General features: G+C 37.7%; 1 protein-coding gene across 3 annotated transcripts in view; it reads left to right on the forward strand.

Moving 5' to 3' along the window:
* The window catches only part of ST18 (ST18 C2H2C-type zinc finger transcription factor), a 101,142-nt gene that overhangs the window by 62,090 nt on the left and 20,819 nt on the right, over window positions 1-18,233 (forward strand). For all 3 annotated transcript variants that reach the window (XR_003556153.2, XM_027792469.2, XM_027792470.2), the window contains exons 10-12: window positions 1,076-1,281; window positions 4,315-4,526; window positions 12,995-13,240. Coding sequence is in view for 2 of the 3 variants with exons in the window: in XM_027792469.2 (XP_027648270.1) it covers window positions 1,076-1,281; window positions 4,315-4,526; window positions 12,995-13,240 (664 nt within the window). In the remaining variant the exon portion in view is untranslated. The remainder of the gene's footprint in view (window positions 1-1,075; window positions 1,282-4,314; window positions 4,527-12,994; window positions 13,241-18,233) is intronic.

The raw sequence follows: 18,233 nt of genomic DNA on the forward strand, positions 1-18,233 counted from the left end.
TAATCGACGGTTCTCAAATGTCCTTCTCCCGTAAACCAAATCTCCTATCTTTCTGAAATGTTTTAAACAATTTTCTTTGACATTATTTCACTTTTAGCAGCTCAGTCCCTATTTATTTTGTGATTCTTTTCAGATTCTTTTCAGAATCTTGCAGTGATCCAGTAAGTAGCATGCTATCTGAAAGGGTTGAGAAGTCTGCTCATTCTGTTTCTCCACCACCGAGTAATTCATATTTTGAGTTTCTTTATTCTAAGATTATTGGCTTAATTAGTTTAATTTATTTTTCTTACAATGGCATCAAAAAGGGGAAACATCTTTTATTGCAATTGTATTTTGTTTGAGAGTTATATGGACCCTACAGACATGCATAATTTGCACATCATTGGCACCACGACCATTACAACCTATTATATTCAGGTCTATTTGGGGACACTTTAATTTGTGGATTATTGACATGATCAGCTCTAATGGTTCCTTCAGAGCCATTACAGAATATTATGTCCATGTGTCTGCCAACTGCACGTGCCTTAACTCTACATATGAAAAGTCCTTAGGAAATTACTAAAGACAAGTAGTTACTGAACAGTAACTAAATGGAATAATACAATATAAATCATTCGTTCCTCCCAAATAACAGAAGCAATTATTTTGGACCATCTCATATTATATTTATACAATACTCATTCACAGTAAAGTGAGGACAATAGCGATCCATAAAACTGTAAGTCCTCTGACTAGCAAAAATCCAATTTTTAGAAATAAAGGAAGCACCATGCTACAGTGGTAATCTAGACGAAGTCAGTATCTTTCTTGTAAATAACCTTCACTGTTACTAAGGAATATTAAAGTTTTTTTATGTCCTCAGCTTGAGAACTTGAATGAAGTCAAAGTACTCTTTGACTGCTAGGTCAGCCACCATATTTATGTCATTTATTTCTCGTATATACCTACCAGTAAGTTTTACAAGAATAGTACCCTTTCTGATACTGAGATAGAACTGCATCCTATTTTTCAAGAAAAGTTAATTTAAAGATATCCTTATATTTCTCATTCACTTTTTTCCTCCTCTCTGCAGGACAAATTTAGCAAAGCAGCCTGAGGTATCTCAATACAATTACAGAGCTTCACAGCCAGTCACTTCCTCGAGAGCCACACTGGTGAAAGAACAGGAGAAGTTTGGAAAAGTACCATTTGATTATGCCAGCTTTGATGCACAAGTCTTTGGCAAACGCACAACAGCACCTGTGGCACAAGGACGAAAAACACCCCAGTTCCTTGAAGGTAAGCTTGACATTCCATTGTCTCTTGTAAAATAAGCAAAATGTCAATGACTTTTTTTTTTTTACCTTTTTTTTTTGCTTGTTCTGCTTTCAAACTTCTAGAATTCAATAACTCTCTGTAGGAAGCATCTTTAATCACATGGGGACAGAATGCTAAATATAATCACTATAGATTATATATAGTAAATATAGATTGCTAAAATGCTTAATAATTTTGTAAGAGCAATTATCAGGGGAAAAGATGAGTAAAAAGGAAAGGGTTATGTCTTATCTGTTACCTTCTTCCTTGACTGAATTGTGACATCTTTATGTGATGGGATGCTGCCATGAGAAGTCCTATGTAATGTGTCTGCATAAGATGTAATGAAATATAACATAAAGAAATCCAAGTTAGTTTTTAAAGGCATTTCAGATACCTTTTAGATGCATTCATACAGGTATTATATTATTCCTCCTAGATGACCATGTGCCTCAGCTGCATTACTTCTAGGCCTGGATTGAATTTGCTTTAATATCTCATATTTCTGTACTACATCATATTTGTAGTGCGGAAATATCCAATGCATCAAATTGTTATCAAGGTTCTTCTGCTTGCATCACTTACAGGTTTGCTGAGGTACTCCTCTGTACAAATGAGATACCACAGTGCAAACACATCATTATTGCAGATGCCCTTCACAATCTGCATGGGAAACTTCAGCAAGATTCTGCCATTGACCATTATAAAATACTCATATTTCAAAGAAAAAGAAAAACCTGTTGCCATGAGGGAACTGGAAAAAAAGGGTGTCATTGCACCATATTTGGGTTCAGAAAGAAAATTAATCCAAAACAATGTTACAAAAGACTCTTTAGGTGGTTTTAATTTTGTTCATGGCAAAAAATTTAGTAAAAGAAAACAAAATGCCTCCCATTTATCCCAACAAAAGAGAACATTCATGGTAAGGTGAACAGAAAAGCAGAAAATTTTATATATGAATAGATACATATATAATAAATTGTAATATACTTCTAATACTATAGAATATTATATATGTTTATATATTTATAAAATTTATGTATTTATATATTTATCTGTGTGGGTGTCTGAGTACATACACACACACATGATTGCAGGTATCTATGTGTTTGTGTATATGTATAAATGCCCCATTTAAAATTGCAAATGAAAAGTAGATATTTATCTGGCCTGGAAAATAGGCTTGTTCAAATGAAAGCAAATATGTGCATTGCCAGCTTCTTGGGTGGCAGATTTTTCAATTTTGTTTGTAAAATTGAATTTTCCCTATTAGCTGTCTCTTTGCACAGATGTATGTCTATTTCACAGGTTCATTTCAAGGAAAAAATGATTGAAATGTTTTTATACAAATGAAATTACATACATATGCAATTTATGTATAATGTATATCAGGGCTGAAGTTTGCAGCCTGTTGTTCTTGCAAAGATTGCAGTGTGCAGCTATTATTTTAATGGAAAGGTGAAAGTAAGTGGGCAGGTGAGTGCTTTAACTATGCAGATATACAAAAGTTGGCAATAAGAAGCTGATGATGTAGTGATTGGTTCCGCATCCTATGTAAATATGTAGCTAGCCAAAAGACCATCATTAGCCCTCTGTGGATTCAGCACTTATAAACTTGATTTGTTAACAAACCGTGCACCCTTCCTAGCCTGGCTTTTTTTTTTTTTTTTTTTAATCTTCTGGGGTCAGTATTTTTTTTGCATTTTTTTTGGTTTTTAAATAGAATTTGAAGTTAGCTGTAGTAACTGCTAAAAATGTAGACCCTTTTGCTTATGCTACAGTTTTACAGCACGGTAGATAAATCCTTTTCCATTTGCACTGGAGAAAGGGAGAACTGAATCATGTGGGTCTTATGTATTTCTCTACTGAGTTGCCTCCAGTGCTTAGAAAAACTGAATACAGCATTCAGCTACAGTCATTGCACACAAAGTGTTTCTCTTAGAGCATCCCAAGTTTGAGGAAAGATGAGTCCTTCGACGGCTTGTGTAGGTCTTAGCATTAAAATGCACTCAGCCAAAGCTCTACATCCAAAGAGATCCAGAGCCTTGGGGCTCAGATCTTTATGGAGTGAGCAGATGGCCATACACGGAAATGTTCTTGGTGTATCTAGGTGTAGGCTGAGAAATTGGAATTTGCTTAGTTTATCTTTGTAGGACACTGACAGCTACAGACAAAAGAAGTGATTATTGCTTCCTAAAAGCTGAAATCACGGCACTGTATTTTCCTTGAAAGAGTTAATGACATCTCAAGCTCCAAAATGCAAAGCACAGAGCAGAGTTCTTTCTACCTGTTTTAGAATAAGTGGTGCTGATGGACCAGACAATGAGCTACACACACCACTTCTGTCTGTGAAAGTGCTTTTCTGTTCACCTGTTCATTTTTCATTATTCATTATTTTTTTTAATTGATTAAAGGGTAGATTTAAATTCCTAAACGTTTCCACAAAATCTGGACTGAATAATCCTAACAGGTAATGTTCTTATCTGATCGCTTTGGTTCATTCAAGGCCTGGTCTTGCTCTCCTTACTCACATAAGCAAAGCTATTTAAATAACAGACATGCATTTAAGTAGGGTAAGCACTGTTGTTTTAGCTAAGACTGGACAAGTCACTGTTGGTTTTTTACACAATAGAGCTCCAAGAGGAAGCCTTTAAAAGGATACATTTACAACTGCATTTGCCCACCAGTGTTGTCAGGTCACGACGGATAACACACTAATGCTTGTCCAGTCTTTCCTTGGACATCGTTGCTTTTAATGCCTGAGTAAAGAACGAGTGAAATCTAAGTAGAAGTCTCAGATGCTTTGTTGAAAAATGTGCATTTGTTAGGTAAAAAATTAAATTATTGTGTTTCTGAAGACATTTTTACAGCAAACCTTTACTGCCAGTAAGAAATGGGTTGTTTTAAATGTATTCTTTTAATATTTTAATGTATAAAATAGTAGTCTGCAAAACAAAACTATTTAATGGGAAAAATCTCATACATGCAATTGCTAATCAAATCTCTCTTCAACAGCAAAGCATTTTTCAAATCCAGTGAAATTTTCTAATCGACTGCCTAGTGCTAGCGCCCACACACAGAGCCCTTGCCATGCCAACTCTTATAGCTACGGTCAATGTAGTGAAGACACCCACATAGCAGCAGCTGCTGCTATCCTGAACCTTTCCACCCGCTGCAGGGAAGCAGCAGAGATCCTCTCCAACAAACCACAGAGTCTGTCTGCCAAGGTAGGGTAGTCCAAGAACCTGGAGGGTGTGCTAGCTACTGAACTGTGCGAATAAACTGTCTTTCATGTTAGTGACTGCATTAAATCCCCAAAAAGGAGGCTTCTGTTTGCATGCTCTTTTGAAGAGAGACAGAAAAAAATCAGTAATGCAGTGACCAGTTCTGATAAAAATAAATAAATAGCAGGAAATTTGTTGTTAACTCTCTTAATAATTGAGCCTTAAATACAAGGGGGGAGTTTTGTGGGAGCAAAAGAGGTTATTTACAAATCTAGCAACAATCTGTGGTGGATAATGAGTTAGATCTGTTTAAAGAGGGAATTTTCCTCCCTCTGAAACCTGTCATAAGTGATCATTTTGGAGCCTGATTTAAAAAAAAAAAATAATGTGATTAATCAAAGTAATATTTTGCTAGCAATGGAACAGGACTACACCTATTGAGTCTGTTGTGTTTGGAGCTCACGACAGTTTGACGAGGTGTAGGGAGGGAAATAACAACTGACTTTGGTAACGTTCTCCTTTCTGCTGGCAAAAGAGGAGAGTCAGGCCCACAGCGTTTGGAGATAGATAATTTGGGCAAGTCTGTCATAATGGAAAGCTGCCTAATATCGTAGATGTTTGTGTGGATTTCATGTTTTGGTTTCTGCTCTGCGTTTCCTCACAGATCTTTATGATTTACAAATGATACTGTGTGAGCTATGAGCCTTATTTTCTGTGCCATTACATAGTATTATATTGCTGATGAAAATAGACGAGATTTTCTTCTGATGACCATGTTTGCGGGAGCAAGGTTGTTTATTGTTTGTATTAAAGTCACACATGCTCCACTGCAATTAAACTTTTGAGAGCTCTGTGTAGATGAGAGTGCCATTACAAGAACTTGAGAAGAAATCACTGGGAAGTGAAAAGAGGTGTATTTATCAAAACACAGAGTAGCTATGTGTGTTTCTGCTGTAGGACTCTGAGTCATGATGTATGCTCCAAAAGACAGATGACCTATTTCTCTGCAAGTCAGGGTCACTCTTACCTTATCTATTTTAGCACCAGGCTCAGTCTGGCTAGAGGTGGCTTCCACAGCTGTTGGTCTACAATTTCATTCACCATCACTAAGAGATTAGCTATTATTCTTTGAGTGGAATCATTAATTTTACCACCAGCACAACACCTTGTTAGGTATTCCAAGCCTTGCCCTTTGCAGAGTGGTATCCCTTTGCTGCCTTTGATTTCTACTTGTGAAATCTTGGATCTTGAAATCAATGTTGAGAGATGGCACGGGGTAAGCTTCTTAAAGTGTGTCCACATACATCCCCTTTATTTTATATATATATATATGACTCAGTCATTATCTGCCCCAAAGACTGCTCACGGAACCTTTCCCAGGTGACAGATCCATCCCTGATATCTGCTGCAAAAAGCTCCTTCCAACAGTCTTCAACAGAGACTTCTTCTAGCAGGGGAATGGAAACTAATGCCAATGGCTGGATTAAATTGCTGCCGCAGCCTTTGGCTGACCTCGGCAATAGACCTTTCTTGCCAGAGAAGAGCAGTAAAGGGACCAGGCATAACCCAAAGATTTTCTCCTCTGTACCTGCTTTGCAGTTGCCAAATCATGGGGAAGGTTTGAATGGAAGTGAACATAACAGTAATGATATGGAAGGGCACTTGGGGCACATAGCTTACTCCTTTTTCACAGCCAGGATTCCAGCCTAAAAGAAAATCACCTGCATACCTTGCTATCTGCCTGCCTCCACTTTTGCCAGACTTTCTGGAGGGCATACTGCTACAAAACATCTGACAGAAGAATCAGAATGAGCTTCTGGCCAGAACACAGGCAAGTAAACCCCAAACCAATTTGGTGGCCAAAACCACACAAAACCCATTTTTATTTGGTTTTTGGCTATTTATGACTTTTATCGTACAGGATTCAAACGAAAAATTGTGGAATTAAATCACCAGATTCTCTTCAATGAAGATGCTTTCTTATTTTTAAATATGAAGAAAAAAAAAAGTATATTTTTAAAGAGATTACTCTCTATTTATCAAAGTTTTTGAATTGTTTTGTGGCTGGTATTGACCACAAAGGTAAATGTTTAACTGCTAGAATACCTCACAATTTTTAAGATGATACAAAACATTTCTTGGGACTTTATCAGTGTTTGGACACAGATGATGCAGCATCGACAGATGACTACAGAGTTAGTGATTTCCTTTTTCTATTCTTGGTAGCACGTGCATTCACCAGGTCTGAAAATACCTGTGTGGGGTGGCTGTGTTCAGAGCACCAGAGTCCCAGACTTCTTAGCCCTGCCCCTCACCACATTTCTTTGTTCCTTTGCCTGAGAAAACCTGATTAAAATCCTCCATACTTTAGCAGATCAAAGGTTCTGGTTTGAAAAGGTGTTTGCTCTTGTGTGACATCGGGCAGCCTCCCAGCAACCCAAGTAGTGACGCTTTGCAGATGGGAGGCAGTGTAGTGGTAGAGCAAGGACAGTGGGATGGCAGACGATTTCCTGGACTTGCTGGAAATACTTTCCAAGTTACATATTTGTCAGAGCTGTAAAGATGTGCTTTTAAGTTTTAAAAGCAGAATCTGAACTTCAAACATTTTGAGCTAGTGTCATTTTCTCATATTCACTCAAGGCATGCATATGTCACCTTGCTCAAACAAGTGGGGAGAATATCAAAATATTTTTCAGCAGAAGTTTATTCCCAAAATATTTTTTAATTTGTCTCTCAAGTTTTATTGCTTGATCTTCGGAGTACTGTCCATCTTTTAGTAAGAGCTGAATGTTTTACCTTGTATATTCACCACTTTTCTGTACATATAGAACACTTAAATGAAAAAGTGTTCTATACAACATAGTTCCAAATTTCATTAATTTAATGGATTTTTCAAATGCATATCTCACCTTTTCTACATATCAGATCAAAACAGAGAGTCTAAGCCAAAAAAAAGAAAGGGGAGGGTAGCAAAGGTAGAGAAAACAGATTACACATTAACAGTACCATTGGTAAGAAAACCTACAAAAGACATCTGATGTAAAAAGGTAATTTACGAAATATCAAGATCAAAAATATGAATTTATAAATTAAGCAATTTCAAGAATAAATTTATTCTGAAATGAGAAATAAAATGGATCCTAAGTTTTCTCCATGAATTATCTATCAGCTGCATACAAATTACTAAAATCATCAGATACCTTGATGATACCTTTTTCCAAAATACTTCATACCACATTTATGTTACATTATCTGAGCCATCCAACCTCCACCTGGGACTATAGTAAACTGTTTCCCTGAATATGGTCCCGATCAGCCAATTCTCATGCTGTCTTGTGGTGGCATTTGACTTGCAGTTCACCTAGCTTCATTCAGCTCTCTTTGAAGTCAACAGAAGGACTCCCCTAGAAGGCTTAGCCTACAGTTTCTAGCACAGTGCTAGTCTACATCATCATAGCATCCAGGGATCTTCCCTCTTTACAGCCCTCACCACATTTATGTATCACAGAGGTAGCTGCAAGCAGTACAGTTTATCTGTATCCTTATCACTACTGCTTGCCAAACATTTTGTTGACTGTTTTGGTGTTTTTCCCACCTGTTTAGACAAAATGGCATATGCACATTATGCCTTGAAAGAAAACAAAAAATGACACTTGCTAAAAACGTTTAAAGTTCAAATTCTGTTTTTGAACAAAATTATGTCATCTCTCCATTCTTGGATATTGATGATGGTGATAATTACATCAATTATTTCAACAATGTAGTTAGTAACCAGCACGTTTTTCAGGCAGTCCTTTATTCCAAATAGTGTAAAGCCTAAATACAGGATGAAAAACCAGCCAAGAATATCAGTAGGTACCATCCTGTTATACTGCTGTGCATATTGCTCCTTGAGTACATTCTTGGCTAGCTTTTTTTAATTTGTGAATTGCTCTGGGCTGAAATCGTGACTTCATTCTTGTCTCAGATGTTGCTGGGCAGTTACAAGTTTTCTTATTTTGACCCAAATTAGTATTTTAATTTGCTGCAGAATAAATCATTTGCTTAAATTAAAGTCTGAAGAACTGAGGACCAGATGCACGTATTTTTATTGGCTGGGAGTAGAAAAGATTTTACTCTTTTGGATGAAGTTGCATTAAGAATAGTATTCATACACATGGCAAGATATCAGTTTCAGAGTTACTCCCAATACCAGAACTGAGGAGCTTTTTCGAGCTTTCCAAACTAGACTGAACTGCTAGTGGGAATGCAAAATCATTGATAATTTTGTTTCCTTGGACTTAGTATTAAATTGTATGGCTGATGCCTACCAAAGAATACATAAAACCCCTTATACATAATGATACAATCACCTTAAGGTCACGGGTTTGAAATAAGATTCATGCAGACACAATAATTCACTCTTTCTGAACGAGCTATGAGATAAAGCTTAACTTGCAATCATTACTGAAGACACACTACAGAGTATTAAATATTGTGAGTGATCAGATGGACCAAAAGCATATGAAAAAATGCAGGAGTAATTTGTCACAAAAAACCCCCATCCTTTATTGTCCTAGCTGATGTAGTTCAGTTTTAGACAAGACTTAATAATGTACTAGAAAATACTCTATGATATTTATGTCATAAAACAAAGGAGGCTGAAAAAGCTTGACTTTAATGTACAAAGCACTTGAAGAGGCTAGACACCATTTTTTTTTGTTTACATATTTAAATTAGTCTTCATTTTAGATAGATATTCATAGTAGAGTACTACTTGTACCTTATCTTTTCACCAAATAGATCCTGGATAAAGAAAATATTTTTCTCTCACTTTTTATTGTGGACTCCTTTTTCCAGCAGCTTATAAAATCTGTGGGGATAATTACATCGTCACTGATGTGGGAGTAGATAAGGAGTGACCCAAATTTAATTACCATATCCTCTCACTCTCATTGATTTTTCTTTATTGTTTCAGTGGATTTTTTCCTGGTTTACACCAGTGTAAATGTAAATAAGATCAAAATCAGGCCCCAAAGATTTACACAGCTGCAAACTAATATAGGTTAGGAAATAATAAGATACATTTACATCTTTATTTTGCTCACATTTTAAAGAAGAATCAGAACAGTTTACATTATTTTGGTAACTATATTTTAAATATGTCATGATAAATTGATAAATATAGACCTGTTCACACATGCACTAGAGTTGACAGTAATAAGATCTTGCCTCCATTGAGGAGAACACAGCCTTTACAAGTCTGAGCGAAGCATAGTAAGTGCCATTTTCTGTCAACATGTCATAGCACTGCTCTAGTATGTTTTGTCATTTGCCATTTTTGTGGTTTTAGTTCCATTTTAAAATTAATTTAAAAATAAACATGGTAAAACAAGCAAAGGAGACATATTGAGAGGAGGGTGGGATCAGAGTAGGAAGGAAAAATGGAGCAGTATCTCTGACTATTCTTTGTGCTCTGCCATTTGGAGTTTGCTATGAAGGCAGCAAAGTGATAGCTCTTTTATACCATTCTGAATAAAAAGCCACGTTGTAAACGTGTGATCCATCCTGCAACAGGCAAAAAGGGATTTTTTTTCCATGACTATATTTAATTGTTGTGTGCATCTGTGAGCTCACTTAAACCCCATCTGTACGCTACTTCACAAACACACAACCCAGCATTCCCTGATCAGAATCAGGGACATGTTGGACAACCCAACTTCATGAATTTCAGGAAAGTGCTGAGGAAGCCTTAAATATACACGTTAGTAAATGCTCTTCTTGTCAAACAGAGCTCCTTCTTGTAGCTGATGGTCTCTGTTTCTCAGAGACAATAAATTTCCTGCTATTTTTCTATGTCCAGTTTCACTGAGGAGAGGACCTTGATTGGTTTTGGTCCTTTTTGTTGTTGCTGTTGCCTTCTGAGTAGTTGTTATTTGTCAGTGACAGAGAATCTGCACTATTTATGGGTTTTGCACTATAAAACTACTGCAGCCCAGTCACATGGCTTCCTTTCCTAAGCCATCTGTCACAGAGGTCTGGAATTTTATGTGAATGTTGGTTGTGCAGACTTAACCCAAGTTTTTTTATTATGAAAAATGTCAGCAACTACAATATTTAGCATTTTACTTTACATTGGTCATTAAACTTGATTACTGTAGCTCTGTTTCATTGCTATAGTTACATATCAGCTATGAAGCCAAAAAACACTGGGGCGATCATGGCAGAGCTATATTGTCAGATCCTGGAGTGTGCGCTTGGCACTGATATAGTTAATATCTTGGATTTTTGTAACTAAGGGTTATTAATGCTGGTATGAAAATGTATTTGATATTATACAGATGGCATAAGATGTTGTGGTTACGAAGTTATTATCCAGGATAAGCTGCACTGTCAAATTCAGGGCTTAAAACTATCACAGGAGATTAAACTATTTACTAAAAAGGGCCAGAAAGATATAACCAAAGCGTCTTAGTATGACCATATTAGAAGTGTATTTACTTCCCATAAATATAATAAAACATCTCTCTCTTTAAGCTGTATGATTGAAAATGTGAACTTTGCTATGTTCACCACATTTGCAGGAGAAGCAAATGTAAGAGGAGCCTGAGCTTCTGAGCCGGGAGCAAGCCGATGGCTTGGCAGTGCGTTGGTCTCGGTGGGCATCCCACTTAGGCCCAAGGATACAAAATGGAGGTAGACTGCCTGAGTGAGGAGGACTGTTGGGGCATAAATTTTCATCTTCTACCAATGTTTTCCTCCTGATTAAAAAGATTTAATCAGATACATTTTACCTTTAAATGAGTTCCCACTGGCAGTGGTAGAAGACAAGGCTGCCTGAAGGAAGCTTGTGCCTTCAGTGCGGCCAGGGCAGTCATGTCACACTGTCAGCACAGGGGAAGAGTTCCCTGGTTCACCACGACTGTTTTTAAGATCCTTGAGTAAGGATCAGTTTCACTGCCCTATCTCCAACCATTAAACGGTTGACTAACCCTGCCAGCGTCTCATCTCTTCCTAAGAAAGAGGTCTAAGAAAGGTGGAAAAACTTGCCCCCTGGACAAGTTTTCTTGTCTCTTTTCTATTTACAAGAGCTTCTAGGTGATTCACTTGTGCCATAGGTTTAATTTTATATTACTCAAGGTAGGAAGTCTCAATCTGGGTTTATATGACTCTCCCACAGTTATACAGCATCTGACATCTGGCCCAAAATTTCCAAGTGGTATCTGAGCTTTGTGGTGATGCAAATAAAAAACAGTAATGACAAAGACACAGAGTGATGTTAATTACAGCATTCTATCTGTGTTGATCTGTGATGTTGTTATTTATCTCTACAGTCTTGGAATGTTTTCCACCTTATTCAAGGCAACAAACAGAACTAGACTACCAAGTGTTCCTTCAGAAGCCACCTCTTACACCTCTTCCCCTACTTGACTTTAGTAATTGTTGGCAATAAAAGGACTAGTCTTATCCTCATCCTTATATAAATAGTATGTCAATATGCGCTGTTGCATATTGAGCATGAGGGGAATTTTTTTGTTGCTTCCATTAGGAAGCTGCACTTTCTGGAGCTTTTAATCATTCCAAGAAGATGAGTTTGTACTCTTTTTTTTTTTTTTTTTTTTTTTTGTGTGTGTGGTCAGGGCAGAACAGTGAGCTTTCCTTCCTTTATTCTTGTACAGCTGAGCAGCACTTGCCCCTTCTTGTGAGCAGGAGCAACTCTGATTGCTTCTCCCAGCCTGGAAAGAGATTTGGGTCTTTCCCCAGACTGCACACCTCCCTGCAATCAGAGGCTGCTTGTTGCTGTACTTCCCAGGTAGCAAAGGCTTTGTTAACTCATGCTGAAGGTCTCCATCAGGAAGAACCTCCTAAAGATCCTGCTGTGGCTGCCAGTCCAATGGTCTCGGTGCAGACCTGTGCCTTAGCGATCTAGTCAAACTATGATTAAGAAAATATGTTATTTTGAGTGATGTACAAAACCCTAGTGAAAATTTCTCATACTGTGCTACTTTTAGGCATATTTCTTTCCCCCTCCTTCTCTCCCCCATAATACAGATGTAATGTTTCCGGGGTGTGGGGGGAAGGGAGGATATGTATTAATAATGCTGTTGATGACCTAAACAATGCATTAATGCTTTTAACTGTGAATTGGGGTCATAGTTCTCTGTAAGAGTGAAAAGATCAAGAAGATTTAAAGCTAAACTTTTTTAAATAAAACTAGATTCAGGGTGTATAGGTTATGGTTTACAGTCATCTTATTTAAATTCTACTTACTATGTTTAAGCTGAGATGCAGGGATACCATTACTGAAGCTACTCTTAAGTCTGCCTAAGAGTTGGACATTAACTGATATAAATCGAAAAGCTGGTTTTAGATTCAGATAAATTTAAATAAAAGCATGCATTTATATTTATCCTTTAAAAGCACCACATGGTTATGTTGCAGCCTCACCACGTCCATATCTAAGCATGTCTCTGTTTCCTGTTGCATGTCAGGGAGCTGAGATAGAAGTGGATGAAAATGGCACTCTGGATTTGAGCATGAAAAAGAACCGAAGCCAAGACAAAGTTATGCCTCTCACTTCTTCCAGCACAGCACTTCCCACTCCTTCCTCTTCTCCTTTCAAAACAAGCAGTATCCTGGTAAATGCAGCCTTCTATCAGGCTCTTTGTGAACAGGAAGGCTGGGATGCACCCATCAACTACAGCAAGACCCATGGCAGGAAAGAAGAAGAAAAAGAGGTATTTTTTCAGTTTCTGAGTGACTTTTTCCCTTGGGAGAGTGGCCATATGATGGTCTTTGGGATGACCAACCTAGTACAATTTAAAGAGAATCAAGTTTCCACAGGTAAGGGTTTGTGAACATTGAGCTAGCTTTAATGGCCTCTCAGATGTGGCATAAAAATCAATACTTACATTGAAAGATCTTGCTCTCAGAGCTTACATGTGAATGTCTATAAGTCTATAAGATAAGGAAATCAAAGATATCCACCATTAGGGACTGTTGTTTGAATTTTATTCTTAATGACTCAGTCCTGTAGCGTATACACCCAAATGGCCTACGGATCACTCAGGAGAAAAAAAAATAAACACCACCAAAATATCAAACCAAGGCAGCTTTTTTCATGCTGAAACAAAAAGTAATTTTTCTACACAAACTCTTTATAATTCTAGATAATTAATTGTCTAAGCATTTAAATACATGCTTAGAACCTTGACTACAATATTCTTTCAGTGGAAAACTTTTTATTTTTCATTTAACATAATTCAAGAAATCTCTGCCAGTGAGTCTTAGAGCTCACTAGTGAGTCCAGTGGTCCAGAAAACAGTCTGAGAGCACAAATTCAGAAATAAAAGTTGTTAGGAATTCCTGAAGGTTTTGAGTACAAGTAACACAAGAGAATATGTACATAATTTCCACCAATTGTGATATTTTTTATCTGATAAGGAAACAGAATGGAAAAACTAGATGAGTATATCAAGGTTATATTCCCTTTTCATCCTGTCCTGGGAAATGAAAAAGCCCTAACTTGAAAATGGAGTTGCAGGAACAAAAATGAACAACTAAAATTTCAGAGAATAATTTTATTTAGTAACTTTCCAGCTTTCATGGCTAGTCTTCTAGACTGCCACTTTGAACTTGACAATTGTCTTGATTGTGATTTTCTTTCAGTTTTGCTCTTTCATGTCTGTTTATTCTACCTTGGCAACAAGGCAGCATAGGCTCCTACGGTCTTTCTTTCTTATTCTTGTTTTGCTGGTGAGTTTGGTTTTATTTTTTCTCTTGAGCCTAGCTGTCAGAATATGGATTGCTTGCATTTTTCTTAAATCAGGAAGGGACCACCAGCACCATAAAGGCTAATCAGATAAAATCTTGGTAATTAACATAGACAAGCCTCAGTGATATCTTTCTCAAACAGACTAAAAGATCTCCCAATATGGATGTTTTATTCAGCTTCAAATACTTTTCCTCTCTGTTTGGTTTTATATATGAAGCAATAGCATTTGAACATTATATTTCTTACAAAAATATCTTGTTCGAAATTCCAAATTGGCACTTCAAGAAGACATAGACAGGGGTAAATTTATTTAGGACTGAAGTAAGGGCATCCAGGTTTCCAATTCCAAAAATACCTGGAAATAAAAGTTAATTAAGTTGTGTAAAGAAAAAAAAACCTGTCATCACTAGGTAGTCTGTTGCAGTGTGACCGCTGAAACAGCTTGCACCACGGAGGAGCATTTCTTGAAGGCTGGGTTGTCTTGAAAAGCCCTTTGCTGTCATCTCTGTGGGGCTGATGATGCTCCTTATCAGAGGAATGACAACAGCATCCCTGTATCAGGGTTTTGGAATGGGTTTGACACGAGGCGGTAGGCTGAGGGCTCAGGCTCTTCCCCATTCATGCCGCATAATGAACAAACTCATCCAGCTTTGAGAGAACTGCCTTGCTGCAGGGGATCAATCGGTGTCGCAGACTTGGCAGGGGGCCTGTCCTGCTGCTCCTCCTCCCTGCTGCCACCGCAACTCCATGGAAGAGCCGTGGCAGGAGCACCTCCACATCCCCCCAGTCCCTGCTTGACTTTCGGAAGGCCGTGACTGGTGGCTGGCTGTTTCCCTGTCCCTTATGGGCACTGGGAGTGGGAGGTATAGGAGGACTACCCAACAGGACATAAAGATCTGTGCTCAGGCACTCTTGCTCCTTGCATTTGGTGCTTTGACACTGTGCAGTTTGTCCCTAATTGAGGATCTGGCCCCAGACCTCTGCTGTGAGATTTTGCCATCCCAGGGAGTGTTGACATGTCCAGTGATCTCAGGGCCAGAGGCTCTGTTTTCAAAATCGAAGACTGGCAGTTATCCTCATGCAAAGAAAATGACTGATTATATCTATTTCTAATTCATTGTTATCTGGTTCATATGCACAACAGTTGCTTAATTTTGGTGGTAATTTCCAGAAAATATTGTCTCTCTCTCTCTCAGCAAAATAGCCTGTCCAGATGCCCCCTTAAAAAAAAAATATCTGAATTTGGAAAAAGCTCAAAATCTCTCCAAAAGGAAAGCGCTGAGAAATAACTAGAGCTGTCAGTTAGTTCAACTGTCAGTTCTCCAAAGATTTCAGGGCTTAAAAATGTTAAAAGTGCCAGATGCTATTATCTGTTATTCATGTTACCATTATGTTCTGGTCTTTGCTGAAATCAATATAAACTTCCATCTGTACATTAATGGAGTTTCATTGCTTTCTTTCTTTCTGTAGTGTGCATGCATGAATACACACACGCTCTTTGCAGAAAATAGTAGTATTTGGACCGATTGGTGTCATTCTGATTTTTCTTTTACTCAAATTCTTCAGAATTTTAATAACATTTAATTATAAATGCTTTCAAATAGGAAAGGAAAAACCATACATGTGGTTGGACTTGACTAGCTGTGACAATCATCACCTAACAGACCAAAAAGTGGGAAGTGCTAAAGGTGTTTCCCAAAGGATTATCTCTCCCTCTAAAGATGAATAGCTTAAGAAGCATACAAGCCAAGGCATGATGCTTTACACTCAGTCCTAAGTGCAGAGGACCAAAAAATATTTGGTCTTTAGGTCTGACCTACTCATTTCAGACAGAGCAACTCCTTTTGGACCACATGTACGGATGTAAGGTCCTAGAAAGGTATTCCTTTGCCTACACTCCCTTTGCACTGTCTTCCTTTTGCACGTTGTACACATCTGAAGATTTCATGCTGCCTGAATAACACCAAGTGTTCCACAAGGCACTAGGACAATGCTGAAGAAATCACTGGTTTAAATGTCTATATGTCTGCCTCATTCCTGGGAAATATACTAAGGAATGGTAACTAGGAAAGAAACTGTATTACCACTTTGGTCCTTATTAGATTTTTTTTCTTTTTCAAAAGTGCAGTTACTATGGAATTGTAAGGGGGGGTGTGGGTGTGTGTATAGCTATTGGTTTAAAAATAATACAAATCTTAATAATTCAGGAAATTCACAATTAAAATTTGGGGAAAAAAATTATTTCAAAGATAGAAAATTAAAATATTGCAGTTTTAAACCCTCTAGTATCAGCTATACCGGTGGCTGTAGATGTTAATCTTCATCTTTCAATCTTATTTTTGTTAAATAGTTCAGTAAAATATCATTAAATGAAGCTGTGAACTGCAATACTGTAGTATTTTGTCAAGCCTTGCTACACATAATTCCTGATCAATCTTTTCTGTGCAGCAGATATCAGGCAGTGACATGATGATGAACTCACACACACAAGTTTCTGGTCCATCACCAGCAAAAGACTAAGAGATATCTTTCCTTTGAGATAAAGAACACAAGCTATATATATGAAAATCTTAAAACACCCCGCAGCATGAACAGTTATGGTTACTTTTGTTTGCTGCATGTGCATCCTGAGGCACATCACCTACCTCAGGATCCCAGTGGAGTGCCAGAGTGGTCTTTCCACCACTCTTGATTCCAGGCTCCTCTCAGCTATACCTTTGACAAGAAGTGGAAGGGGCTGATGTGTTCCCGTCCTGATACATTGGATCCAGCCCAGGCATACACTAAACTTTTAGAAACACAGTATTGGCCCTCAGTTCAGTGACAGAGATGCAGCCTATTGGAGCTGGTGGTTAGAGAAAAAATGATAAACCAACCTTCTTCAACCTCTATTACATTAAATGGAAATCATTTTACCTCTGTTTTTTGAAGTTGTTTTGACATCTGATCCCTTCTAGCTGTCAACAGAGGGTTACTATCTTGTTGTTAATTTGGGGAGCTTTGGATTTTACAATGACTTACACTGTGACAGTTCCCTGTAGGAGCTTGCATTTATGTCTATATGAGAAAGGCAGGTCTGGAGTTGTGAACAGATAGAGTCAAAAACTCAAATCCCCATTCTGTAGACCGCAATGGCAAAAGCACCCCCATTTGCCTTAAACAGGATTTAACTCAATCTTGGACAACTGTCTTTGATGTTTCTTGAATCTTGAACAAAAATGACACCTATTTTTCCACCTTTTTTTTTTTTTTTTAGCATTTTTGTTTGGAGGATCTTCAACTATTTATTATTTCTGTATTAACATTTTACCAATACCTTTCATTGCTTTTAATTTTCCCTATTACTCCTTATCCAAAGTTTTCCTTTAGAAATAAAATTCTAAAAGCCTGAAATATATCATGGTGTTGTTTTTTTAAAAAAAAAAGAAAAATTGAATTACTTGATAATTACTATGAAAGACTGTTTAGAAAAGCTGAATGTAAGTATTTTTGCTTTCTGTATTCATAGCAGATTAGATTATTCCTAAACAAACTAACACCACAAATGTGGTTGCAAAAGTCAGTAGTAATTGATATAGCAATAATGTGGCATGGTTTCTATATGTATGTGTAGTGTGAGTTTCAGTAGGCAGTAGGTAGCCAGTACCAGAAAGCAGAAGGAAGTCATATTGAGGATCCAGTCTCCAAACAGTCAAAGACGAGCTGCCAGAATTGAGGACCATATGGAAGCTTTTTCAGAAGAAACACCCCTGCAGAGCTTACAAGTCCCGTTAGGCAGAATCTCCATTTTCAGGCCAGATTCTCCTCAGCCCTCTGCTCTGCCTTAACAGCACTGCAGACATCCCTGCCCCTCTGTCCTGGCACATTCATCAGCTGCACAAGCCCAAAGCATCTATGGCACCAGCCCCATGAGTTTAGCAGGAGCTGGGAGCTTCTCCTCTCAACCACAGGCAGAG

Source organism: Falco peregrinus, chromosome 3 (genome assembly GCF_023634155.1).
Source record: "Falco peregrinus isolate bFalPer1 chromosome 3, bFalPer1.pri, whole genome shotgun sequence".
In the NCBI taxonomy this organism is placed as follows: domain Eukaryota; kingdom Metazoa; phylum Chordata; class Aves; order Falconiformes; family Falconidae; genus Falco; species Falco peregrinus.